At 38.7% G+C, this 26,460-nt stretch overlaps 3 protein-coding genes and 1 long non-coding RNA gene across 5 annotated transcripts; 3 read left to right on the forward strand and 1 right to left on the reverse strand.

Moving 5' to 3' along the window:
- The first annotated feature begins 8 nt into the window (after window positions 1-8).
- On the forward strand, window positions 9-3,519 carry Nsun5 (Nop2/Sun-like domain containing protein 5). The gene is made up of 6 exons (XM_072020654.1): window positions 9-134; window positions 349-616; window positions 1,510-1,766; window positions 1,827-1,942; window positions 2,007-2,179; window positions 2,246-3,519. Exons 1-6 carry the CDS (start codon window positions 9-11, stop codon window positions 3,088-3,090), a joined length of 1,785 nt encoding a protein of 594 aa, XP_071876755.1. The 3' UTR covers window positions 3,091-3,519.
- LOC141445928 (uncharacterized) lies at window positions 666-1,316 on the forward strand. Its single transcript, XM_074112135.1, has one exon. It carries the CDS (start codon window positions 768-770, stop codon window positions 1,191-1,193), a length of 426 nt encoding a protein of 141 aa, XP_073968236.1. The 5' UTR covers window positions 666-767; the 3' UTR covers window positions 1,194-1,316.
- Window positions 3,520-7,066: 3,547 nt separating the features above from the next.
- Window positions 7,067-25,911, forward strand: Dcx-emap (Doublecortin-domain-containing echinoderm-microtubule-associated protein). Of its 2 annotated transcripts, none has more exons than XR_011802193.1 (17): window positions 7,067-8,237; window positions 8,539-8,763; window positions 9,569-10,094; window positions 10,417-10,594; window positions 20,914-21,147; window positions 21,238-21,354; window positions 22,328-22,559; window positions 22,656-22,951; window positions 23,126-23,290; window positions 23,417-23,512; window positions 23,598-23,735; window positions 23,814-24,074; window positions 24,151-24,408; window positions 24,498-24,660; window positions 24,730-24,932; window positions 25,021-25,116; window positions 25,218-25,257. XR_011802193.1 is itself a non-coding variant. In XM_072020628.1 (17 exons), exons 2-17 carry the CDS (start codon window positions 8,628-8,630, stop codon window positions 25,484-25,486), a joined length of 3,348 nt encoding a protein of 1,115 aa, XP_071876729.1. In that variant the 5' UTR covers window positions 7,069-8,237; window positions 8,539-8,627; the 3' UTR covers window positions 25,487-25,911. The 2 variants fall into 2 exon arrangements, 1 of the variants encoding a protein (XP_071876729.1); XM_072020628.1 differs by having other exon boundaries at window positions 7,069-8,237; window positions 24,750-24,932; window positions 25,218-25,911.
- Window positions 17,151-19,072, reverse strand: LOC139996149 (uncharacterized). The gene is made up of 4 exons (XR_011802148.1): window positions 18,735-19,072; window positions 18,308-18,669; window positions 17,473-17,601; window positions 17,151-17,378 (listed from the first exon to the last, which is right to left on the reverse strand). It is a non-coding gene; the product is annotated as an uncharacterized lncRNA (long non-coding RNA).
- Window positions 25,912-26,460: the final 549 nt, after the last annotated feature.

Raw genomic sequence — 26,460 nt, forward strand, 5'->3', positions numbered from 1 at the left:
GCGATAACATGACCAGCGGATTCGTACATTCCATCAAAGTACCAAGACTTTATAAATCTGCTGCTAAGATTGTTCAGGAGGTTCGTGAGAATGGTGGTAGTCTTAAATCATTGATTTACGGACAAAAACATCCTGTAAGTTAATATCTAATAAACATATTAAAAGAAAAGCAAAATGAAATAATTAAACTATAGAAAAATTTACCGAATATATAACTATTTTGAATTCATCGAATAACTGATCACTTTTCTCATTTCGGAGTATCATAGTCACATGGTTTTCGAAAGAGTGCATATTTATTTATGTTATTCTCAAATAATAATGTTACCTTTTTATTTAATAATATAGAATGTATCCGCGATATATTCTTTATGCCTCAATACATTGCAAAGAGAAGAGCAGTTAGATCATCTTATAAAGAAAACAAATATATTAGTGAATGAACCTCGTTTGCAACCGTGGTTAGCAAAAGTCCTGATAACAGAATTACTTTGGGGGAAGAAGGCCTTGAAAACTGAATGTAAACCTGCTCAAACTATACTTGCGTATGAACAAAAATTTCGAGAAGAATTAAGAAATAGTAACATTGATGCGCTTCGGAAACCTCATAAAACAGGTAAAATATATTGTATTTACTTACCAATGAATGCATATTATGTTTACAGAAATGGGCCATTCGTGTGCAGGAAAATTAATAACCACATCTGATCTCAAATCTAAGATATATTAAGTAAATTTCTTTGTAAGAGAATTATATATCCAGATTGATGGTTCTAATCATCCGTAACAACCGTATACTTACTAGCCGCCATCCTAGAATTAAAAGACTTTTCTCTTATATGGATAAAAATCAACAAAAAGTAAATCAAAAAGAAAATTCTTTTGATCAGAACAAAGATCAAGGACCAGTTATGACTTTTGTAGCTATATTGGCGAAATTGTTCTTATACAGCATTGCTATGTTTACTCTACCATTTGTTGCATTTTTTGGAGTACAGCATATTATGAAGGTTGAATTTCACATAGATAGATTCATAACAAATTGCATTTCTGTATTTGCTGCAGTAATTACAGTAAATTTAATAATAGCTTGTTACGTTTATCAGGCACTTCATGAGCCTGATAATGCTAGTGAGATCAAAGCAATTGCAGATCAACCTTCTAAAGATAGTTTAAATGAAAAAATTGATTAGATATTAAAACAAATGTATTTATTCTGCATATATACATAAATATATATATTTTAATATATATTAATAACATATTAATATTAATAACGTGTATAATATATTTGATATTTGTAGTAACTATATATAATAAGTGTGATTTATATATTTCTATATTTTTTATTATTATTGTACATATATAATAATGCCAGTAGCAAATATAGTAATTTACTATGTATTTAACAATAAATAGTTTAGTAAGAAATTACGAGTTTTACTTTATATCCATTATAAAATCAGTTACCTTCATGCGATTGCTAAAAAAGAATCTCATTTTTTTCAGTAAAAAAAGCAAGATATGTTCGTATCAACACTTTATTAGTGTCACTAGAAAAAGGGATATCTTATTTTCAAGAGGAGGGATGGTCTTTCATGCCGAAACGTCAGAGTTATGTAGAGCATTTAAATGTCATAAAAAATTTAAAAAAGCCAAATTTTATTCAGGATTTTCATATTTCGGAATTACTTATTTTTCCACCTGGCACAACTTTTTACGATCACCCTGGTTATCAAAGTGGAGAAATTCTTTTACAAGACAAGGTAATTTTTATCAAAAATGATAGACGATTAATATTTTAACCATTTTTCTTATATCTTCAGGCTAGCTGTCTTCCATCACAACTGTTAAATCCAGAACCAGGGTCTACAGTACTTGATCTATGTGCAGCTCCTGGAATGAAATCATCTCACTTAGCTGCAATAATGAGAAATAAAGGGTGAGACCTATTATGCTATTTTGTACCGAGTATTCTATAATTCTATTATATATGATGTTTCTAGAAAAATTTACGCAGTGGAAATTGATGAACGAAGGTACAAAACATTATGCGAACAAGTTAGAATAACAAATGCCACTTGTGTAGAAACTGTCAATAAAGATGCATTAATTTTGAACCCAAATGAATATCGCAATGTGGAATACATTCTAGTCGACCCAACATGCTCTGGTTCAGGTAGAGTATTCCACATATATAAATAAAAATGTTTATTGTAATTTTAAAAAAATTCTTTTATCATAGGTATGTTGGATAGACGGATAGTGCATGGCAACGAAAAATGTGACCCACAGCGCCTCAAACAATTACAAGCATTCCAAGTTTTCATTTTGCGACACGCTTTATTAAATTTCCCGAATGTGAAGAGGATTGTTTATAGCACTTGCTCTATTCGTCCGGAAGAAAATGAGCAAGTAATAGATGAAATTCTTGAAAATGTACAAGACGCATACAAGCTTTCTTCCATGAAGGATTTGTTAAATGAAAACTGGCTAAACTTCAGTTCGAAGAAATATAATTGTTCAGACAAATGTCTTTATGCCAATTCTGACATAGATTTGTGCAATGGTTTCTTTGTTGCTGTATTTGAACGAAACTTTGATGTGCCACTACCAGAATACAAACGAAAAGGAAACGTTGCATTAAATAACAGAGAAGTAGAAGAAGTAGAAGCATTACATCTTGAGAAAGCAGATACGACACGGAAGAGGAAAAAGCGCGGGAAAAGGAAAAACGCGAATCAAGGACTTTCCAAAGATGAAGAAAAGAGTGACAGCATAAGTATTCTAAACGCTTCTTCTGATTCGGCTAAAATCGCCCAAGAAATAAACAATGATAATGATAATGATTTACATCAAAATGACGGCGATGAGTCTTGTCAAAACGATGACGATGAGTCTTGTCAAAATGATAACGATGAGTCTTGTCAAAATGATGACGATGAGCATTCTGAGAATGATAACGAAGTTGTTATTAAAAAGAAGAAAAGGAAGATTGAACGAAAGATTATGAAGTTGCCTCGTAAAGGTCTCCGACTATCACTTCATAAAGAAGTCACATTACAGAAAAAGAAAAGGAAAACCCTTTAAAAATATAACTTATTATCCTTGGACGTTTCTTTATTATTGTTACGTAAAATATATTGAGATTTTTTATATTGAATTTGCAAAAACAGTAAATACATACTGTCGAATTAAAGAAAGAAACAGGAATAAAATACGATATTCTTTTCCTTTCTTCTTTATTTTGCTTTTTGTCTGTGTGATATCTCTTTAGTTATTTTTACTGTTACTTCAGATAAAATCAACGTCTTTTTATCGTGGCAATGTCGTGCAACTTACGACCACAGCACGAAATCAAAAACACGCATCACGTAACCGATACTACAATGTTATGTCCTTCAGACCGAATACGTTAAATTCCACAATAATTTATACATATTGTTTGGAAAAAGATAAAAAAGATGTAGGTAAAGTAATTAATTTAAACGAAACCATAAAATTACATATCAAATATTATTACTTTTATTTCTCTTTAATTTCATTTAATTCCTTGTTGGAAGGTAAGGGCTTTTTGTGAAAAAGAACAGTAGGTTAAAAAATTAGTTAATAAATTACCATGTATTCGTGCTTAATTCAATATTTTTCGTTTCATGATCGAAGAACACGAGAAATGGTTCGTTTCAAATATAAAATTCGTTCAAATATCATCCTAAATCTCAACCTCGAGGATATCGTTAAAACGATCCTGATAATCCTTATGATGTACATGATGTTTCCTCGATGAGCGATGAAAAATACGCCTTAACCACGTACCAACCTTATCTTGCTATTCCCGGAAACAAATGCATTCCATGTGAACGCTCCTGTACCTTGTCGCGTTGACCTACAAGGTCTTTGAATACCTTTCGATAAAGATCTTTTGATAAATCGACCTCTTATGAATCGTGGTAATATTCAATGATAATATGATACTAATAATTACGTATGTATAATATAGCCACGTGATTGCATTATTAATTATATGCATGATAGCTGCTCAATACGAAATTTTCATAATTGTTTTTGTGATGCGAATTTTATCCTGTGATATTTTTGTCAAGTTTATTTAAATTTAATATTGTAACAGTAGATAAAGATTATAACGTGATTGCGTTTATCAGTTTATCAGTATCTATCGAACCTAGAAATTCATGAATCGTACTAGAGCAAAGAGGGACATGAGCAACGCTAGTTAATGTACCACAACAAGCGTGTATCTTAAAGGCAAGGAAGACAGGCGATGGCAGCAGGATAAGTGGAGGCCACTCAACCGTAGAGTGAAAGCTTCGAGTAGATGCCACAATGCAAATACGTTATAACTGTACTGTAACGATTATTTTACTTCAAGATACGTGTTACGCTTATAAACCTGCAAATTGCCGTTTATTAGCTGTACTTTTCACAGAATTAACAATTTAGCTTTCCAGAACGAATATCACGAATAAAAAAAGATAATTCATAGAAAAGATATTAAAATATATGCTATTGAATGCAGAAACTACAATTCTCATATTGTTTTTCTTGATAAAAATGATAACATTTGAAGTATTTTTATTGTTTTTTATACTCTTCTGTGCTTCTTTAACAATGCGCGCTAATTAAGTTCAGTTTTTCAGACACGCACTTTCGTGACATTTATGGAACAATGTTGGATATCATTTGAGCTTCTTATCTTTATCGCAAATACGATACTTTACCATCGTTCCGAAACTGTATAAAGAAAGAAAGAAAGAAAAAAAAAAAGAGCGATTTCGGCCAATGGCTCTTCCAGTTTTATTGTAAAGTCGATAGTACGAAGGGAGACAGACGGCTCTGTCTGTTGTTTTTGCTCGACTGCCCGGAAAAGTTTCGGGTATCGCGTGAAATCATCGAGGCACATTTTTTTTTTTTTATTCTTCTGGACTAAAAAAGTTTTCCCTTTTTCTAATGGCTTGCCCCTTAATCGGATATCGGTACTTCCGTGACACGAAACCCGTTGACCTGCTTGATCCCTATGGATTTCCGGTAGCTTTCCAACGTGACAGCAATCATTTGAGTAAAACAAAACTGCTTTTCTTTGATATTTATTTTATAGCATTCGACTCTTATAACAAATAGTGGATCTAAGTGAAACAAATATTAAATAATTACAGATACAGAATTAAATAAAATGTTACTTTCCACTTGTTACTTTCTAACTTCATCCTGTTGAAAGTATGAAATAATATTAGAATTACAATATATTGCAATAATATTAAAAATACAAAATAAAAAAGATTCTAGACTGAAAAGTGTTTTAGTTTCGTCGTTTAGTTTAATTAACGACGTCTTTGTTCGCTTTTTTTCAGTCGAGTACATTTCCGTACAGAGACAAACCTAACAAATTTCAAATAGTCCAGTAGAGAGAAAGTTGAGATTCGGTGTTCACCGAATCCCGCTGATTCACGCTTACTGTGATATACGAGCCGCTCGGCCGCTCGGCCGCTCGATTACTTAAGTGGTTGAAGAACGAATCTGGTCAGCCGCCTTCCGTGGCGAACACGCAACTCCACCAAAGTATCGACTATTCGCCCCTCCGTGGACGGAATATTATAAAGATGACCACTGTAATGCAACAAATCAACTTTACGATATGAAATCATGAAATAAATACAATTAAAAATTATATCTCGAGAAATATTTTCTGATATTAAACGGATATTATAGGATCACGATAATAAATTCTCAGATATTTTACAGGTCTCAAAATGTTTGACAAATATTCTAGTTGGAAGTTTTTATGCAAAGAGGAGCGTCGGTCGAATGTATAGTATTAACGTTATCGCTTGTTTTGTTCAACGTTCGCGGCGGCCGCCTTCTGTATCTTGTATTCATATCATGCATTCTGCGATTCTTAAGCTTTATGCGGCTAATCATCCTAGTCACAATGCAAGCCATCTAGGAATTGTTAAGAAAAGATATTGAGCACGGGAACAAACTGAAACACGTTGAACAACATCGAGTCGTTTCAACTTAAGTCATTCGAAGCTTCAATTACCAGCATTATCAAATATTGTCCTAGTTTCTTTCACTTGGTAATCCTATGTCCTAGAATGATTGCTGTTTCTCTTCGTGTTTCGTACTTCTACGATTTAAATCGTTAGTTATTCGGTACGGAACGTTTCGTTTCGTGCTAGTAATTATCAAAGTTCCACTTGACCAACCGTCCACTAGCCGTTATTACGCAAAGGTCGATTTGCGTTATACGGTTCGAACGTTCTCAGTTAAGATTATAATTGTTCAATATTTATGTCGTATTAACGACATCGATGTCGGACATCACACCAGTCTATGCAAATACGCCACGTTTCTTCTGAAATTTTTAAATGCGAAATAGCCACGTTCCTTCTCAGAAATCGCAATCTTCTGCACGCAAAATACTTATACCATGTATAGATACCTTCCTTCAGGATTTTCCAAAGTCTGCCGCAATATTCTTAACTTTATGAATCTTTACGAAACTTTACGAAATATTAGAAATCTCTATAAAGCAATGGTGATTATAAATTCCTCTATTCAGCATTTCCTTATCTGCACGAAATCCCCCAAGTTTAATGCTCAGTTATATAATATATATAAATAATGTTTATCAGTTTCGTGTATGTTTTTCACAAATCTTCCCCATTCTTAATTTTTTTTTTAATTTTGCTAATTATATATTATAACAACGTTATATATCATCGCGATACTTTATTTGAAACTTTTTAAGTCAATTCACAGAATGTCCTCGATGAGTTAACGATCCGTAAATTTTTATCTATTTTATCGAACAATTTCTGTCGACGATATTTCCATCGATTATAGGGGTAGGTGGATGGCGATCTGAACGGAAGACGAGGCTTGCGCGTAGCTTCCTGGTCGCGGTGCAACAAGTTCGGTGCTCGTTTCGCCGGCGACGGTTCACTGACACGGGGCGTCGATGCCGGCAAACGTCGCCGGGCAGGAGAATGGCGACGTGGACAACGACGGCGGCGCCGAGGTAGCGTGGTTCGTGGCTGTCCCTCGGAGCGACACACTTGACGTCGAGACGCCATCGCCGAAGGACGCATGAATATGTATACTATCGCGGCTGTCCGGTGTTATCTCGCGTCCAAATGAGACTCGGTGTCGATGAACGATCAATCAACACGGTGTTACGTGCTTTTCTCTTCCTTTATTCCTTTTGCTATCTTCTTTCTTTCGTTAATTTTACATCGAAGTTGGTGATTACAATCTGAAATCCGAGCAGATGGACTTATTACTTTTTAAACGAAATCAAATATGACTTCTTTTTCTATTCTGTATTTCCTCCTTTATAAATTTTGATGAACAGTGATCATGCTGGATGGAAAGATGAAGTGAAAGAAATCGATTGTGGTGAATTTCCGGTGGATAGACTAGGATAAATCGGTGCGTAGGAATGAATGGAGGAGCTATAGAAAAGGCTACACCCCCGCTGATTCACGATGGACTTCCACGTTTCATCTACATGTATAACTAAATCGATTTATGTTAATTTTGATGGTCTCTTTGCGTACAAATTGTTCTGAAATTTCGTATTTTATTTATATAATATAAAATGAGGATTTCTTTATATTCTTTCAAGTTATCAATTATATTATGCTATAATCCGATGTAAAGTCCCTTTGATCGAAATTTTCCGCCGCACCTCGGTTTTTATTATTATTGTGTACCAATTACTGTGCAAAGTTCGTGACCTTAACTCCTCGACGAATAATCTAGCGTTACGCAACGTAATTACGTGGCATTAATCTTAAACCACGTAGTCCACGTTGGGTTCGTAACACGGGATCATTAAAGGAACAATTGTGAGAGACTTTGCTTTGGGCATTGTTCATGTGCACTTGAAATTTTGAGTGTACCTTTTAATTAAGTAAGATGAAGGGAAACGATCGATTGATCTGCAGTGAACTGCAGTTATAAAATAAAAGTGCATCGTAAGCAGGGAGATCGATCGGGAATCCCCGACAAATCACGCGACACGTGGACGTTCTGCCGGCATATAGGAGGCCCTTTCGTTCCCTATAGTCACTTCTTTGCCGCGCGTTGGCATAAAAAAGTGGAGCCTTGAATCCTCACGGAAGAAACAATTCGACGATCCATCAATTTTGACAGGCAATTTCACGGAGGACGACATTGCAGAAAAGAACGCCGGCCAGTATTAGTCAATTCTCGAGGTTCGTAAGAGTAACAACTCGATCTTGCGATTTAGTTGTTCATTCCATTCTTATCATTACTTGAAGTTAAATTATTCCAATTATTAATCAAATTTAATTTAAAGTATCTGTAACGAAGCTTTTAGGCTAACCTAATTTATTTGAGTTATCATTATGCAGTAAAATTTATGTCTTGTGATTCATTGGTATAATATCGATTCTCTTCCATTTCGCAAAACTTTCTCATAATGGATACTATTATATATTAACAATCTCTAATATATAATAAATAAACTTGAATAAAAATGCAGATTTTCCTCAGGATTGTTTCGTTGATCCCGAAAGAGCGAGACCGGCTGAAAAACAGAGAAGAGGAAAAGAGAGGAGGCAGAAGGTGTCGGCCTTGTGCCGATGATCGCCGCTGAAAATCAGTCAAGTTTGCGTGCCGGCTCCAGCCTGGGGCAGCTCGAGGAGGCAGCAGGCGACGGAAGTGTGGGTGGCGGCAACGAGGCTGGTGGAGCCGGCGCAACTACTACCTCGGAGCCAGGTGAGAGAGCTAATTATCCAACTTGAGATTGTGATCATCCGAGTATGTGTTCCGGGAACCGGCCACCCAGATCTCCGATCAGATACTCGTGCTAAAAGGTGGCGCAACCTCTTATGGCACGTAATGATCGCTCTCCCCGATCCTGTTATCAGACAGATGAGAGATTTCGTTTGTTGAAATTCATGAAGCCATAAGCCACGTCCGAGGCCATAAGTAAAATATTTCTTGAAAAAGTTTGAGATTAGAAAACAAATATATTTCACATCTCTGTTTCATTGTTCTTATAAGATGAGTAGTTAACTAGATTTCGCAGGTACATGATTTCGAAAGAACGTGTGCGTTTTATTATCAGATAGTTTAAAAATTGAAATTTAGTAACGAAGAACTGAAAGGGAATTGAAACGTCAAAATAGAAATACAATTGGCTTTCTCAAGAGTCTATGAACGAAATGATTTAGTACCACAAAAGCCTGTACCGTGGCTTGTACGGCGTCTACCTTCCGGACTACTTCTTCGTCTGTACATATGTGTGTATATACCAAACGATATATGTGATTGAGTATTCTATTTTTTCATTTCAATTCAAAAGCACGTCATTGCTCTTCGAAATACTCCTTACTATATATTTTTTAAGTTTCTTAAGGTGATTAATAAAAATATTTTTTCCTTTGTATTTACCTATGTTCGAACGAAGAATGAATAGTTAGAATTAACGAAAAAAAAAAGAAAAAAAAAAAGAAGAAAAGGAAATCGACAGAAAGTTCGTCGACATTTTTCTGCGATTTTCATCGTTTGTCGTGAACAGGTGTAATGAAGAAAGAGGAGCAGGAGGCGGCGCAGAACGAGAACTCCCCGAAAGAATCAACTGGTTCAGTGGTAACAGTAACTACACCTAGCGGCGTCGGGACGACGGCATTGACGGTGAACGCCAACAACACCACGACGACCAACACGACGGCCGCGACGGCTTCTACGATGCCTGGTGGAGGCGCTCGCAGCGACGTAGAGGAGGAGGAGGAGGAGGAGGCAGAAGAAGAAGAGGAGGAAGACGAAGAGGAAGAGGACGTGGAAGTGGAAGGTGGAGCGGCGCAAGAGGCGGTCGGTGGCGGTCTTCTAGCAAACGAGGGTGGGGGTGGAGGCGGCATGGCCGGCTTCTGGAGGCAGAGTAGACCCTCCAGTCCCCGCATGCCGCCTCCGGAGCAGCCGGAGCACAGGCCTAAGAGCCGACACGAGCCGGCGCCCGCGAGATACAACAACCTCGGTTACTGGAGAGCCAGGAGAGTCACATTTTATAAAAATGGCGACCCGTATTTTCCTGGTATTGAGTTCAGGTAAGCTATTAAAATCTATTTGCCGTTGATGGTCGTGTTACGTAGCCTGATCCTTGTCATGTGTACAAAGCGGCGCTTACGCTAGTACCCTTCTTGGGTGCAGGTGGCGTGTCCACCCTTCGTGGCCTTGATTTTGGCCTATGAATGAGATTCTCCCTGCGGCATACAAAAGATACTAGCTGTACAAGCGTGATTCATTCGTTTACCAATGAGTTTTAGAGTTAAATGGCATTAATTGTGTAATATTGACGAAACGTATCGGTAAACGGAAGTCGATTGTGAAAATCGAAGTCGTAGTTCTTATCACGGTGATAACTTGCAGATTTAAGCCAGGAAGGGACATCGGTTCCCTGGAGGCACTTCTGGATAGGCTGTCCCTGCGGATGGACCTGCCCAGAGGGGCGCGACACATTTTCTCCATGGATGGTGATCGTAAACTCACCTTGGATGAGCTCGAAGACGGTGCCTCGTACGTCGTTTCCAGCTACAAATCGTTCAAGGTAGGCGGAAAGAACTTTCTATTTATAACTTTTTATCTATAATATCGCCAGATGAAATCTTAAAGCTCAGAAACGATGAGAATCATTAGAAATACGTATCATCGGAAAGAAATACTGCCGTGAAGAAGCATTACTTTCTAATCAGGTTACTATGCATGGTGTTTAAGATTGCTTGAAAAAAAGGGTCTTAATCGCCCACCGGCGGAAAAGTGGGTCATTCGATCTGATACATTGCACGAAGAAGAAATAAGGTCCTTAAGACACAGGATCGCGTGTATGTGTAGATCAAATCTGGTCAGGTAACAACAACCCTCCCACCCCCCCTTCGAACGAGAGAACCAATCTTATTACGACAGCGATAATTCAACACGTGCAGGGACTTGTGCATGGCGAAAAGTAAATATCCTTTTCTACTTGGGGCGTTCGTCGCTTACGTATCGTTCGTATAATTAAAGCGAACCTAGAGCTGGTGTACACATAACACACGCTTAATATTCATGAGCCACAGCCTGTGTGCAAGAAGGTGGACGGACGTTAAAACACTGGCGACTTCTACAAATGCGTACTTTGAACGTGTTGGGCACGCGTATACATACAGCTAATGCATACACACGCAGATATCAATAGGAAGCATAATAGGGCTGGCCAGGTCGCGATATAGCAATTTATAAGAAAACTGCGTATATTGCTGTCAACAATCTTTGTGTATCTGGCCCAGATCAGTCTTTAAGCAGGCCACACGCAATACTAATCTGCCTAGTTTACCTAAAAAGAACAGTCACAACGATCATTGTTCTATATCAATCTTCTTTGACAAATATCGAACATTTAAAATTATGTTTTATTCAAGTCAATCCTAAAATGCTTACGTTAATCACTGCATTATTCAAGCGTAGAGCGAATCAAGGCCAATTCGAAAGGGATCGTCTACGAGATTCGAAAGTCGAGGGATTGGTTGCAGGGCAAAATTGTCCAATTAACGGCTAAACCTTTCAACTCAATTCGCCTGGAAGGCCACGGGTGTTCATTATTTTTATGAAAGTGCCGATAGGAAGGATTGGATATCATTTATCGTTGCGTCATGCCGTGCGAAGGGTGGTCCACGCCCCAACCTAATTTCCAGGTTTTAAGGTGTGACCAAGCCGCTCGTTATACCGTATATCGTATCGTCGCAGTTTCTCCTTTCCTACCTCGGCTTGTGTACGATCCGTTATTTCGATCGGCGTTAGTCTCGTGTCGGGTCAGCCCTTAATCCGGCAAAGTGGCCAAAGCTTATGTACGATCCTATCGTACTTATAGCAACCTTCGCATGCCGATTGAAGTCCGGAATCGGTGTTCATACACCCATGACCTATATCCTGGATTCTCATGAGCAATATCTAGACTGAGATTCACCTTGACCTATATCGTAAGAGGTTCAATCGATATTAAGCTCTCTACGAACCATCTTGTTGTTTTTAATCATAGGCATTGTCTAAAAATTTTAAATAAATTCGAATATATTAAATAGATTTAAATAAAAAATTGCATCAATAATTCTCCTCCGTAAGAATAACTTTGTCTGCATTCGTTCTTAATGATACCGAATCTAATTGTACTAAATCAGTATCAGGTACATATTTTGACTATTGTTTACCAAAGCCACGTGGCATGAAAGATCGACGTACGTAGGTGAATCTGCGGTCTTGAGGTAGGGGTGGGAGCGTGTCAACGGGACGAAAAGTGGGAGTAAGTATCACCACAGGGTTGGCTGGAAAGCGGGGTGAAAAGGGCTGGCCAATTGGATCTGCGGTTGCGCACCAGTCCACCCTCTTATGTCGCTCTGGTCCCGTTCAAATGGTACGCCATCCTATTTCGCTTAATGCCTCATTATCGTGTTTCCATGCGTTCCACTCGTCTGCATATTTTCATTTCCACCAAACCAGTCATTAATCCATCTTTCCTCTATGTCGTGATAACGGTTGCGCCTTTAAATGGACTCCAGTTTCTTCACCTCGCTACACGGATGACCTGAATTTCTTTATGGCGCCACACCACAAAAACTTATCCCACTGATCTTCGTCAGACTAAAATGTAGGTCGGATGCTCGATCGTTTGCCAGTTAATTCGTTTCCTTCGTGTCGTTCCTGTTTTATGCATTAAGTGACTGTCCACTGTCTGTTCAATTGCTTTATATAGGAACTTTGTATAATTTAGCCAGGCCGAAATCTAAGCACATGTAGTTTTTGGTTCTTCTCGTTTCCCCGAAACGTTTTATGCTGTTTCATTTTTTTTCCTTTTTCTTTTTTCTTTTTTTTTTTTGTAGTATACATAGTCGAGTTTCTCCAAGAACGTATGAATCACGTTGTAGCATAGGGGGTTAGAGACAGGGTGAGAGGGTAGGTTCGTATTTCCGTTAAGGAGACCGATGCAGGGCTCTCAAGTCGTAGGGCAGCTAGCAAGGGAGAGACCGTATCTCATTGACCGTTGGTCAGTCCCGCAAGGGATCAATAAATACAACGTTCTCCACATAGACGATTCACAAACCGTGTTTCCACTGTTCTGTCTGAAGAGACTTGACAAAGTAGACTGATATTCTCTTAACGGTTCAAAATTTTACCCACTTTCCCTGATAAGTATAATCCATTGTTAGAGAGCACACAGTTAGAAACGAGGATCACGTTATATTTGGAAATTTATGATTGCATTCGAAATTGCAATGAAATAGTGACGCATGGATGAGCGATAACACGATGAAAAATTAATGTTGCGGGATAACGGAAATGACGAGGAACCGGTGGAAGATATAGCGTCGATTACAGCCGGCTGTGAGTTGACGCAATCAATTATGTTCTGACCGTCTCTCGCAAAGGCGTTACTACTGCGGTCGGAAGTAACAGTTTATTACTACTGCAAACCTCTGAGCGCAAACGTAATACACACGTACGTGTGACAACCGTTCATCTAAAGGCATCGATGCTATGTGACGACGTCGACCGATTCGGATGTGTGACACTGACATGGAACAGTGACTAGTCGGGCATCGAGGTCTCCGTCATTTTGATCGCTTACCGCTACGTTTCTTATAATCGTATTTGCATTTTCGTTCTATTCATATTACCAAAATGCTTAAATAAAATTTGAAGAAACGATAAGCAGAATGATGTATTGTACTCGTATACGATTCTTTTTTTCTTGAAAATGTAACTTACATCGTTTTAGCTTACGACCATTTTTGTATTCGATCTTATCGATTGTATCTTGATTAATTTCACAGATGTAATATAAATTAAATATAAAAAGCGTTGCCAAAAATTACCATCCTTCAGGCAGCGCTTTACGATTGAATAATCGCGGCGATTATTTCTTTGTAATCGGTAGTGGCACGTTTCGAACGTAGGACGATCCGTCACGCATGTTTCGAGCTCGTTCTTCATTTTCATATCGTGCCGGCTTTCGCCGTGATAACGAGTCCTTTTTCTTTCTGAAATAGTCGGCCGCAGCTATTGTCGTGTGCACACGTTTTCCCTCCCGTAAATTCATAAGGGATATAACAGCGCTGGTGAGCGTTCTTGAAAGAAATAATTGTTAACTGGTCTGAAATTCATGTCAGCCACCCTCCACCGTGATATGTCACGAACTCTAGCGCCAGAAACTTCTTGCACGTATCTGGCCTATATGCGTCACGAAATCACAAGGAATACCTTCCTAAGAAACGAATAAAATATGTAATTACAAAGAACGGATCGGTAACATGATCGTTGTTGCGTTCTTATAGACGTTTCACGCGAGGCTATTTCATGGGACATGTGACATGTAAGGAAAAGATTTCGATAGCCATAATCTCGGTGAACCAAATTTTGTCCTGCTTTTATCGTCTTTGGGCCGACGAAAATATTGCATGCTTGCCTGCAGATTAATTACACGTACTCGGCAAGGGAAAGGGCGAAGAAACGAGGAAGGTAGTCGAAAAATATTTGCGACGATAAACGGACTCTCTTAAGCTCGTAAATTTTTTCGATATTCACGTCCTTTTCAGGTAGTTGTTGTTTTTCGTTCTTCTAGGCTGCATGACTGACGGCAGTCCACTTTAATTGACATTATTACGTCGATCCTGTAAGCGATATACCTTGAGTTATCGAATAATTACGCGAATATTCGATCTGATTCCAACTGATTGTAGAGTTCGAGCTGGAGAGTTCTTCATCGAGCTTCTTATTTCGTTTTGCGCTCTTTTATTTTTGGCTCTTTGCGTTTAAATCAGTTTTCACAAATGTAGAAGCCTAAATATACAGGCTGATATTTAATTATACGCTATTTCTTCTCTGGTCAAATTTATAGCATAAAATGGGAAACAGAAGTTACTCGGAAATATGACTTTTAGTGACCTGATTTTTAAATTGCGATGTAGAGAAAAAATGAGGAAAGTTTAATTAAGAAAATATACGGCGAGACGTATGTCTACATATTAAATAGAAATGTTAATGCGATTAATAGTAAGTATAAGGTCGTTCCACGCAATGGTAAGTTCCTTCTAATTATGTCGGTAAGAAAAACTTCCGGACTTTCCTCTCGACATATCGACATGCAATTGAACGATACGCAAAGGGGACGTGTAAGTGTGAATTCAAAGTGGTCAGAATGTTGCTCCGTTACCTACTTTCTTTCTCTCCTCCTCCTCCCGTTATCATGAAACACGCAGATTCGTGTTACTATTCGCATTGTAATCCGTGGCTCGGATCATTTATCGCCGGTTGTCGCGTTGAATATGTATGAGGTTCGAATTCGAAATAAATGAATTTCGGTAAGGGTCGATTAAAGAGGAGCATTTCAAGAAAACCGGTCGCGATCCGTTGTTCCCTCCGGTGCGTATTACACCAATCCACACACGTTTTCGCCACATGACGTGTATACCTCGATCGACGATATGTAAATCACTGCGGCATCCCGTCTGTATGGTATTCGTTGCCTTTTCACCAGACTGCCTGCACGCTTGTCGCAGAACATTCGCAGGACAACTACCCTGTGTGTTAAACCTTCTCTCACTCCGTATAGCACGCTCGCTCGTCACGCACTCCTGTAATATATGTCAATTACGATTTCAACTTCTCGCATGCATAAGTAGCCCCGACAACCCTCGATTTTCTTTTAATAATACACAGAATGAAACAAAAGTAATGCAATTCTAAGTTCCAATACATCAGAACAGTAGAAAGGAACGATAGAAGAATTCTGTGATACGTGGTATTAGTAATAAAAACCCATATAATTTAATTTATTTCCACCATACGTTATTATATTATTTACCAACTATTCTGCAAAATATATTTCAAAAGATTTCAGAAAGAACCTTGTTCTTTCTCTTACTGAATCTTGATACCGTTGAATCTTGATAATCAATCTACTCTAAAAATTGCAACCATTTTTATTTTAGGAATGAAACTAGTTGGTCTTCAAAGCGTTAAGACCAGCCTTCTCCTAACTATATAGAAATTATAATAATTCATCAAAGCCCTGTTTGATATATCAAATATTAAGTAATGATGATCGAGTGGAACGCATTTGTTCTATTGTATATCGAGCCTATGTGGCACTACGATACAAATAGTCGTAAGTTGTGGATGATTTTCATGTGAGCAATTTTTATATTAACATCTTACACAAAGTGCACGAAGCTAATATTAGGCAACGATCGTCGCGAAAAATCAGGGTTGTGTATACGCTACACGAGATTACCGATAAGGGAAGAAAAAAAAAATGTTTCGTGTTAATCGGCTCGGCCGAATTAACCCAACGATCGCCGGCGCAAACAGCTTATCGATGCAGCGAGCCTTATCACCTGCCAATTATAGTGCCGCGCGCGTGCATCGAATGCCATGTGGAAACTGTTGGAAAATGGAAATACATTTTTTCTCACCACAAATTCGTATCAATTTTATATATAAAATACATAGTGTATTGTTTTTTATCAGAATGATAGTCAACGCTCTTTTCTAACTAAAATATTCGATTCGAGTAATCGAATTAGTGTTGCAAATGATAATTTATAGTCAGTGACCTGGCGCCAAAGGTTAAGGGTTGGAGTGCAGTGAAGCGACCTTTCAACGGTCTTCGCTCTCTTATCAACAAGGTAAACGGTCAAGACGGATATTCACCCTGTTGTACGTTGCGAGCTAGTGTTCCAATGTAGATGAGGAAGTCAAACTCAATATCCTGTCCTGTTGTTCTCTGCGAAGGGATATATTGATGCGAAAAGCAAATAATTTTCTACTAATACATTATTAGCAAAGAAGAAAAGATATAAGGTAAAAAATATGATTGTTAGAATATTTTTAGTAATCTCTATAGGCTGATATTCTTGATAGGATACTCGGTTATAGCGTAGTCGATTGTAGAGTATACAGGAATTCATTTTCATTGAAACTGGAGGTCACGGTTAATCGACAAAATTCGATCTTTAATACCTGAAAAGAGATCGAATTACTCGAATCACGTGGCAGATTTTTTACAATACATGCAGATAAATATTTAGGTCGAACGTAAAATTCTTGATAACGTCAAAAGTGAAAAAAGAAAGTCGCAAAAATTCTACTATTTATCAATTTGATTGCGTAAATATTGTGCAGCGTGAATTGTTGTATCAGAAAGATGAATCAACGGGGTACATGACCGCGTAAATGCGTGAAAAGGTTAAGGGTTGTAGCACCCATGGTGAACTCAGAGTGTGCACCCACGCATACTTTCGTTGCGCCTTCCATCCGATCGCATACCAACAGCCGGAAGATTGTTGCACCGTGACCTTGGCCTTGCAAACAAACATATGCGTTGACTCACACATATTGCAGGTTCGCTGGCAAATCGTAATTTATGGGGACAGCGTCATAAATTACTATACGAACCAGCTAAACTCCTCGTGAATGGACTCTCGTTTCTTCTTTCTTTTTTCCACTCCTAGTTACCTTGTTTTTTTTTCCAGCCACACGATCGAAATGGCTATTTCATGTTACAACATCGCGCAAACTGTTCACCTGAAACCTTGCAATCTATAGATTATATAAGTACCGTATTACATAGAAAAAACAATATTGTTTCAAATTATTACGACATCCGTTTGAAATTATGAAAATTATTTTTTCAAAGCAGACTACATAATATTTCCGAGCTTTCGTTTCATCTAGCGGCAAATACTTATAATTATGAGAAATAGATCTTTCTACGACGTTGTGCCTTGAACGTCGATGAAGGGGTGTATTTTTAGTTTGTAATTTATTAATAGACACTTTCGTGAGCAGCGAACCTTACGAGGTTCGTTTCGATGGAAGAGATTGTGTAAGTCGTTCTGATTTCAAGCTTGCTTGGAGTCGATCAGATTGCGGAAACAAAGTTGACCCGTAAACTGGTTTCGAGTCTAGTCGAATAGTAAGCTTTGACAGTGATATAAGAAAATAAATAATAAAGACTGTCCGGTAGCCTTGGACAGAATTCACGAAGTTCGTTAAGAATCTAAGCACGTTATAGATTTCACTGGCGATGGTGTTTATACACAATAATATTCCTTATTCTATAGCGGAAATAATCACTTACCGATATATGAGAAATTTATAAAATTTTATTTGTTACACTGATAGTATGTATCTGTGTATTTAATTGACGAAAATATAAATTAAATATTAAATTAAAAATTTGTAAGTCAGTTATTTTAGAAATATATCTCATTGGGATTAATAATGTTACCAGATAATTCGTGAAATCTACGGATTTCCAATCGATCCCTCCCAAATTATCGCTGCTGATTCATATAAAAAAAAATTGTATATCTTTTCACTGTCCAAATGTTCTCCTTTCGAAGCTCGTGCCTTGAGTCCGTTAAGCGTCTTAGTCACGTTGTCATGAGTATTTATTGTATATTATAAGAACAATTTGAACTTGAACTTCAATCTTTGTTACGACGTCTTCGAACAACTTTTAAACATACGTACATTTCGAAGTGTAATTTATTAAAAAGCTAACAATTTTCGAGAAAAGAAATCACCGAATGGCTTTCCTATGGGTTAAGCTTACGTCACGGAGGGTGCATTACCGGAAGGGTTGCTCGCCTGTGTGAGAAAGAGAGAGTCGTTTAACCTTCACCTTGTGTTAATCTATGCTTCCATTATCATACCAATCCCATCAAAGCTGGCATTGCATTGCAACTGCGCGAGGATGAACGCGTACCCATCTATCGGTCGATCGAATTATCTTTTAATGATGAATTTCTCTGAAATTTGTTTGTATCATTGTTTAGGTCGCTTAATACAAAGTTTAAATTAATACAAGATTTAATACAAAGAAAAATAGGAACTATCCGTGAAATAATTGAATTGCACGATTTTATGAAATTTTGTTATTTGCCACTGATAAATTTGGAAAGATCTCAAGTATAGCAAACGATTGCAAGGTCATCGAATCTCTGGCATTCTGCCGGCAGCAGCGTGCGTGTCTCGAATTCATAAGTCGGTTTATTACACTATTAGCCTCGTTAACGTTTTTTTCATTGCCTCTCTGTCTCACTTGAATATTGACCCCATTTAGTCAACAAGGATAATTGGTCCTATACGATGCTACTTCTTTTTTCATTCGGTATGCCGCTGTATCAGGGCGTGGACGCCCTTAATTCCAAAGAATGCTTTCAGCCTCATTTCCTACCGCGAACACTCATTTCCGAACGTATATCCTCATTAACAGGTGTCCATCAAGCTTCCATTTAACAAAATTTCCACTCGTCCATCATAATATACCATCATTTGTCGACAAATCATGACACAGGCAAAATTACATTCGAACTATACTTTGTAACAATCAACTGTATGCAAGAACCTTGTTATATATAAAATCTTATACACGTGAGATGGAGATAAAACAAAAAAAAAAAAAGAAAATAGTGCACCTGTAGTATATTACCTTTAAGTTGCTTATAGAGTATTCTTTACGATATGCAAAAGATAAAAAGGCATATAAGAAAAAAAGACGATAGAAATATAAAATTTTGTACGATATAACATAAAATCTTTATGAATATAAAATTACCAACGACCAGTTTATTAACGTGTCAACTACAATTCTCCGTACTTCGATAGCTCTTCGATTTAAGACCATAAAATATATAGTCGATGACTAAAAAAGACTTTTAAAGATTTTTTGCATTTCTTCGAACGTGTAGTGAATCCAAACTTTTGACCAGCAATCTACGTGTCGCACGATTTGCTGAGCTATATACTCTCAAGTACAGGGGGTGGCTGTTTGGCCTTGAGACGCGATGGCTCTCCTAGAAAGCGGAGGGGGAGGGAGGGGATGTTGCAGCCAGGGGGTTGGTTCTCCAGCCCAATGAGGCAGTACACACCCCGCCTCCAGTTGTCCATCGAACACAGTTGAGGTTGCACCTAGTGGCACAACCTTCTCACGGCCCTCGTTTGCTTTGGACACCACGTTTTCATTCGTTCCGATCGTAGTTCCCTTTGCGATCAGTTACTGCGATTACAAGGCGTCGCCTTTTCCACAGAAGTTTTCCGTTCTTTTTTTTACGAACTCGTGTCGTTTATACAATTATACAATCAAATTAAAGTCTTCCAATCTACGAAGTATAGTAGTTGTACGATTAAAACAGAAGAAACAACAGTCTGTTACTTGTGCGACTGTTTCTAAGTTGTCGAACTAAAATTTTTCGATTTGTTATATAAGGTATTATTATTATTATTAAGAAGAATTAAAAAGATCGAAGAAGAACCGAGGGTTACTGTGAGCAAGTGATGGAAAAGAATGTGAACAAGCAAGGATAAAGTTTACTGTTTAGTGAAGAACGTTCTCTAAGGACTGTGAATATCGTTCAGTGAGACTACAGTGATCTAGGTTCACCATTGAGTCGGCAAGTTCCTCGTCCCGCTCGGACTTGGAGCCGGACTTTGGCGCCGGCGGAGACAAGGCGGACTCTTATAGCGACTCCGAGCTAGAGTCCTGTAGCCCTAAATCCTGGGACGGCTGCGACAGTTTTGTCGTGTTGATGAGCGATTCCTTTGAAGTTATATCGCTGCCGGCCGATATGTTGCAGGTCCTCCAAATCCTAATCAGATTCTATATATTAATGTTAAATTATAGTGGGTGAAACGAATATAGGGAGGCACTTCGTGATATAAAATGTTAGCAATTAAAATGAACATTTAAACTTTAGTGGCTTTAAAGCTACTAGCATAGTTTCACTTTATTTATTTAACCAATTATACGCCAGTGCCGTTAGAAATAATTAATGGAATTGCTTGAGGTTTTCACGACTTGTTTTTAACTTATTATCTAACTTGGAATAATAGCCGGCCAGCTACGGAAAGAAAAGCAACACCTGGTACACGAGTCCTACTGGCGGAGGTAGCCGAGGTGGAGCAAGCGTCGGAGGTGGTGTCGGAGGATGGCAAAGTAGACCACCAGCGGTGGCGAGTCTTAGCAGGAAAGCTTCCATCACCGACGAAGCACCACCTCCTGGCGGTGGAAAGCCTTCTTCGGGACGTGTCATACGAATCGTTAACAACCATGACCATACAGTACAGGTAGTAATTAAGAAGCACACCTACAACTAATAGGTATTTCAAATTTTTTTATATTTTTCTTGTTTATGAGTTACAACTAACTGATTTCAGTGTCGAGTCTTGTTGAACCTCCGTACTTCGCAACCGTTCGAAGAAGTGCTGGAAGATCTTGGACAAGTATTGAAGATGAATGGGGCCAAAAGAATGTTCACGGTTTCAGGTCAAGAGGTAAAATACTGTAATAGAAATAAGTGTTGTAAAAATTCACGTGAAATACGATAAAACTCCGTGGCCGAAATTGTCGAGAAGGATGACGTACATCGTGATCGATTGGTGTACGTTCGTGAACGGCCGAAACGTGGGCGACTCGAAAGTTTATCAGCGATTTATGCAAATCGAAGACATTGGCTCGGCATCGTACTTATAAAATCTGCTTGAATAATGTTTGTCCATAAATATGCATGCGATGGTGGGGGTAGAAGCGTCGAAACGAAGCGTGACGATATCGGGGTCGACTTCTTTGCAATAAATGGAATAGGGTCGTTGATTAACTCTCTTTTCAATCGCCTCCGAACGATCTTTTTATTATACTGAAAAATATCGTTGGTAATCGGGGAATAAAATTCCTGAAAAAAGAAATAGGTCGTTAAGCGATACAAACAAAATTTCGCTTCAATAGATACTGAAATTCACATCTTGTTAATGCAAACAGATAGCAGATGGAAGTAGGATATTATTATTCCTGTTTCTCATCGTTGCATGTTATTTTAATCATTTTTGATTCGAGTTTCACAACGTCATAGCAGATTACACGATTATACGTTGTGGTGATCGCGGCCGTTGTAAGTCGGTTGGAGGCTCGTGGGAAAAAAGGTCAGAGATCCATCTTTCCAGGTCACGACCGTATATGAATTTCAAATTGACCAATTTTCTTTAGCGAGCATTCGACTACCTTATGCATCGTCGTGTATACACCCTGTGACGTCTACGTCAACAGTGACGTTCGCGACACGATTCCGACACGGGAACAGGATGTGTCTAGGTTCATTCATTTTGACACCTATATTTTTCCCTCGCATTTGTTTTTACCGATACCGCACCCTTAGAATCTATAATCAAGGATAATTTTTTAAATACAATATTAAAAACAAAACCACAATTTTTCATCTGTTTCTAAACTAAATGATTATACCGTTGACAGGTAAGAAGTTTCTCGCAACTAAGGAACGAATTCGCTGACGTGGATACTTTTTATCTGGGTACTGGGTCGGGGATGGGTATAGCTGGTGCTGTTACCGCATCCCCAGCAAGAAGATCCAGATCACGAGGACCACCTACCGTGGTCGAGGATATCGGTCGTCAAAGACGAGCTCGTAGCAAAAGCAGACCACGCGCTTTGTATGCCCCTGATTCAGACGTCGTCCGAGTAAACGGTTCTCCATATCGCTCTTCGCTTATCCATTATGTACACCGATTATCTAATTGTAAATAACGATATTAAACGAGCACATTACGCTCTTTCTAAATAGATTATAGCGTTGTCGAGGTATTACGAGACGAACCAGCTAGAGTGACTATTCGAGGATTGAGACGATCCTTTTATCCACCTTCCCACCTGCCACCGGTGGACAATTCTCCGCCGGATAAGAAGCTGCAACTCGAATGGGTTTACGGATATCGGGGCACCGATACCCGAAGAAATCTCTGGGTTCTACCGAGTGGAGAACTTTTGTACTATGTCGCTGCCGTGGCTGTTCTCTTTGACAGAGAGGAAAATGCACAACGGCACTATGTGGGCCATACGGAGGATATTACGTGCATGGAGGTATTATTGTTGATTTCAGATTATAATCGATCGGAAAAATATCGCGGGAACCTGAAATAGATCAGACGTTAAAATCGAAAAATGTAAAAAGATAATTTAACATCTCCGGAATTTTAAGATCGATTAAATGTTTGTGATTAAATGTTTCAACGTATTCGCTTAATGTATATGTAGGTTCACCCAAGTAGAGAGCTGGTGGCATCCGGACAAAAAGCTGGTAGACACAGAAAAGCGCAACCACATGTTCGCATATGGTCAACAGAGACTCTGCTTACTCTGTACGTGTTCGGAATGACTGAGTTCCAGATGGGCGTCTCTGCGTTAGCGTTCTCGCAACTGGTAAAATATCACATCCAACAAATGCACGCATACGCGATACTAATGTACTAACATAACGTGAACCTAAATATCGTATAAAAAAGAATTGAACAACGAGCACATTTCTATGTGATTCTCGGTGCACAGAACGGGGGTAGTTACGTATTAGCGGTTGACGCTGGCAGGGAGGCGATACTCTCGGTGTGGCAGTGGCAATGGGGCCATTTGTTGGGTAAAGTGGCGGTAAGCTTTTCTCCACCTATTTCGCGCACGCTACAATGTCATGATCATATATCATAATGTCCGCGTGTAATACCAATTTTTATAGACCATGCAGGAGGACCTGACCGGTGCAGCTTTTCATCCTCTCGACGACAATCTACTGATTACGCACGGTAGAGGTCACTTGACCTTCTGGAATCGGCGGAAAGACGGTTTCTTTGAAAGGACGGACATTATCAAACCTGTACGTTGCGATGTGAAAACGTGCGAACGTGTGCTCGTCTATTTGGAGCTATTTACTGATTCTGGTTTTCCATTTAAGCCGTCCCGTACGCACGTGACTAGCATCCAGTTCGAGCAAGACGGAGATGTCGTCACGGCAGATAGCGACGGTTTCATCACCGTTTATTCCGTGGATGCGGATGGTGCATACTTTGTACGAATGGAATTTGAGGCGCATAATAAAGGCATTAGCTCGCTTGTTATGCTATCAGAGGGAACGTTGCTCTCTGGCGGAGAAAAAGACCGTAAAATCGCCGCGTGGGATTCTCTTCAGAATTACAAACGTATCACGGACACTAAGGTATGCGTGTAACCTAGATTTTAATTAACAGTTAAGTATTATATGTTATGCTATTTCTGAATATAACGTTACATAGTTACCAGAGGCAGTGGGAGGTGTGCGAAGTATCTATCCTCAGAGACCAGGAAGGAACGACGGAAATATTTATGTCGGAACTACCAGGAATAATATTTTAGAAGGTTCTCTTCAAAGAAGGTTTAATCAAGTCGTGTTTGGCCATGGGAGGCAGTTGTGGGGCCTTGCTGTGCACCCTGACGACGAAGTGTTTGCTACTGCGGGCCATGATAAGAATATTGCTCTTTGGCGCAGACATAAACTCTTGTGGACGACGCAGGTATTAATTTAAATCTTCAAATCTTCACATCCAGATAAAAATTTTTAAATCCTAATTAAAATTCAAATTCAAACGTTACGTTTGCTCAGGTCGGTTTCGAGTGCATTTGCATAGCTTTCCATCCTTTTGGAGTTGCCCTCGCCGCTGGTTCTTCCGAAGGTCATCTTTTGGTCCTCGCCGCAGACACAGGGGCAGCTGTAGCAACCCTTAGAGTTTGTGGTTCTCCTTTATCATGCATTGGCTATAATCCAAGTACGATACACATATAAAACATGATTATATATTTGTATACTTTTGTACGTTGATTATAAAAGATATAAGATTCTATTTTTGTTGAACAGCGGGAGAAATTGTGGCAATGGGTTCTCAGAATGGTAGTGTATATCTCTTTAGAGTATCTAGAGACGGATTCTCGTACAAGAAGAGCAACAAGATCCGTGGAACGCAACCATTGGTGCAGCTCGACTGGAGTTCCGATAGCAGATTTCTCCAGACCGTTACACAGGACTACGACTTAGTGTTCTGTAACGTTGCTTCTTCTTATAATCAAATTAGCTTTAAACTTTAAAGAGAATAAATACATTTTACAATAACTTAAAATACATTTTTCAGGGGACGTGAAAGCTTTATCATCGGAGAAGAGTCCGTTAGTTATGAAGGACGTGAAATGGTACACGCACAACTGTATGGTTGGATACATGGTATCTGGTAAGTATACGCAAGTTCTATAACAATAAAAGCAACACTGTACATTATTATTATTACAGTTTCAGAATTATGAAAATAATATTTAACGATACTATTTACAGGAATGTGGAATAATCGTTACTATCCGTTAACGACTGTTCTAACTACGTCAAGTAGGTCAGCAGCTCATGACATGTTAGTCAGTGGTGATGCAGAAGGCTATCTGAGACTTTTCAGGTATCCGTGTACCAGTGCTAAGGCCGAATACGTCGAAGAAAAAGTGTATAGTTCCCTAGTGGCCTGCGCCAGATTTCTCTACAACGATCAGAATGTCGTCACCGTCGGTGGGACCGACGCTGCGCTCATGCTTTGGGAACTAGTCGACGAGTAGATAAAAGGACTACCTCTTGTTAGAAATTTTGCCTTTGTCTTCAATAGTCTGGTGACTCTAGACTATTAACGCGATCTGTACAAAATCGCGATGAATCGTTCCATCGTGGAACTTTTTTTAATACCAATGAACAAACGTGACAAACGTTTATCTTCTTATCGTTGCGCTGAATACAATTCAGTAACACGCGTTCAGCAGTTCGTCCTCAGCGAAAGAATCGAACGGCTGAGTCGATAGGAAATTTTGCAAACGTTTTCATTCAACTTGATTCGGTTGCCAAGCATATTTTTTCCGGCGATAATGTGTTCGTCGTTTATTGTCCAATATCCAACCCGAAGAACGTTAAAACTGTCTGGCAAGTTTATCTGTGGCCTCACTTTTGTGTCGATGAATCTTTCCAGAGACAAGGAGACATTTTTCACGTTTTAAGTATAGTTTCGTGCAGCAGCAACGCAGTTCGCGCTTTACTCCCTGAAACGTTGAAAGAAGTAGTTTGATATTTGTAAACGAAAGGAAGATAAGATCTACTAAAAATATATCGCATCGCTCGACTGTCTTCAAATTAAGCGTCTTGCAGGTGCGATACATTCACTTTTTACATCCGTTACCACGTCATAGCATCTTGCGAATTTCTCCAGGACATCCACCACCACGAAACAATCCGTACAGGATATTTTTAATTATTTTTACTTCTTAAGATCAGAATTTCTCATTACACGTTTAAAGAACGAGACTTCTGTTATCGACGATAGTAACAGCGAAGGACAAGAATCTATCTTCCCTTCCTTCAACTGTTTTGCCATGTCGTGTTACGACTTCTTGTATGCATTTATGATAACAGCGACAAACGATAATGTTATCACGCTACAGCGATGCAGTACATTATTAAAGTCGTAATGAAAGCAATACAAATAGGCACACGTTATATGTGTATCCAGTAGGAGTATAAAGGAAAAAGAAGTAAAAGAAAAACA

Source organism: Bombus fervidus, chromosome 17 (assembly GCF_041682495.2).
Source record: "Bombus fervidus isolate BK054 chromosome 17, iyBomFerv1, whole genome shotgun sequence".
Lineage (NCBI taxonomy): Eukaryota > Metazoa > Arthropoda > Insecta > Hymenoptera > Apidae > Bombus > Bombus fervidus.

What these genes read in the sequence shown, in the direction of transcription:
- Dcx-emap (XM_072020628.1), top strand. Translation starts at nt 8,628, where the DNA reads ATGATCGCCGCTGAAAATCAGTCAAGTTTGCGTGCCGGCTCCAGCCTG. An exon ending in AACGTATCACGGACACTAAG is followed by an intron (nt 24,075 to 24,150) that starts GTATGCGTGTAA and finishes AACGTTACATAG; the next exon opens with TTACCAGAGGCAGTGGGAGG. An exon ending in GGACTACGACTTAGTGTTCT is followed by an intron (nt 24,933 to 25,020) that starts GTAACGTTGCTT and finishes TACATTTTTCAG; the next exon opens with GGGACGTGAAAGCTTTATCA.
- LOC141445928 (XM_074112135.1), top strand. Translation starts at nt 768, where the DNA reads ATGGTTCTAATCATCCGTAACAACCGTATACTTACTAGCCGCCATCCT.
- Nsun5 (XM_072020654.1), top strand. Translation starts at nt 9, where the DNA reads ATGACCAGCGGATTCGTACATTCCATCAAAGTACCAAGACTTTATAAA. An exon ending in TCGGAAACCTCATAAAACAG is followed by an intron (nt 617 to 1,509) that starts GTAAAATATATT and finishes CATTTTTTTCAG; the next exon opens with TAAAAAAAGCAAGATATGTT. An exon ending in GCAATAATGAGAAATAAAGG is followed by an intron (nt 1,943 to 2,006) that starts GTGAGACCTATT and finishes TGATGTTTCTAG; the next exon opens with AAAAATTTACGCAGTGGAAA.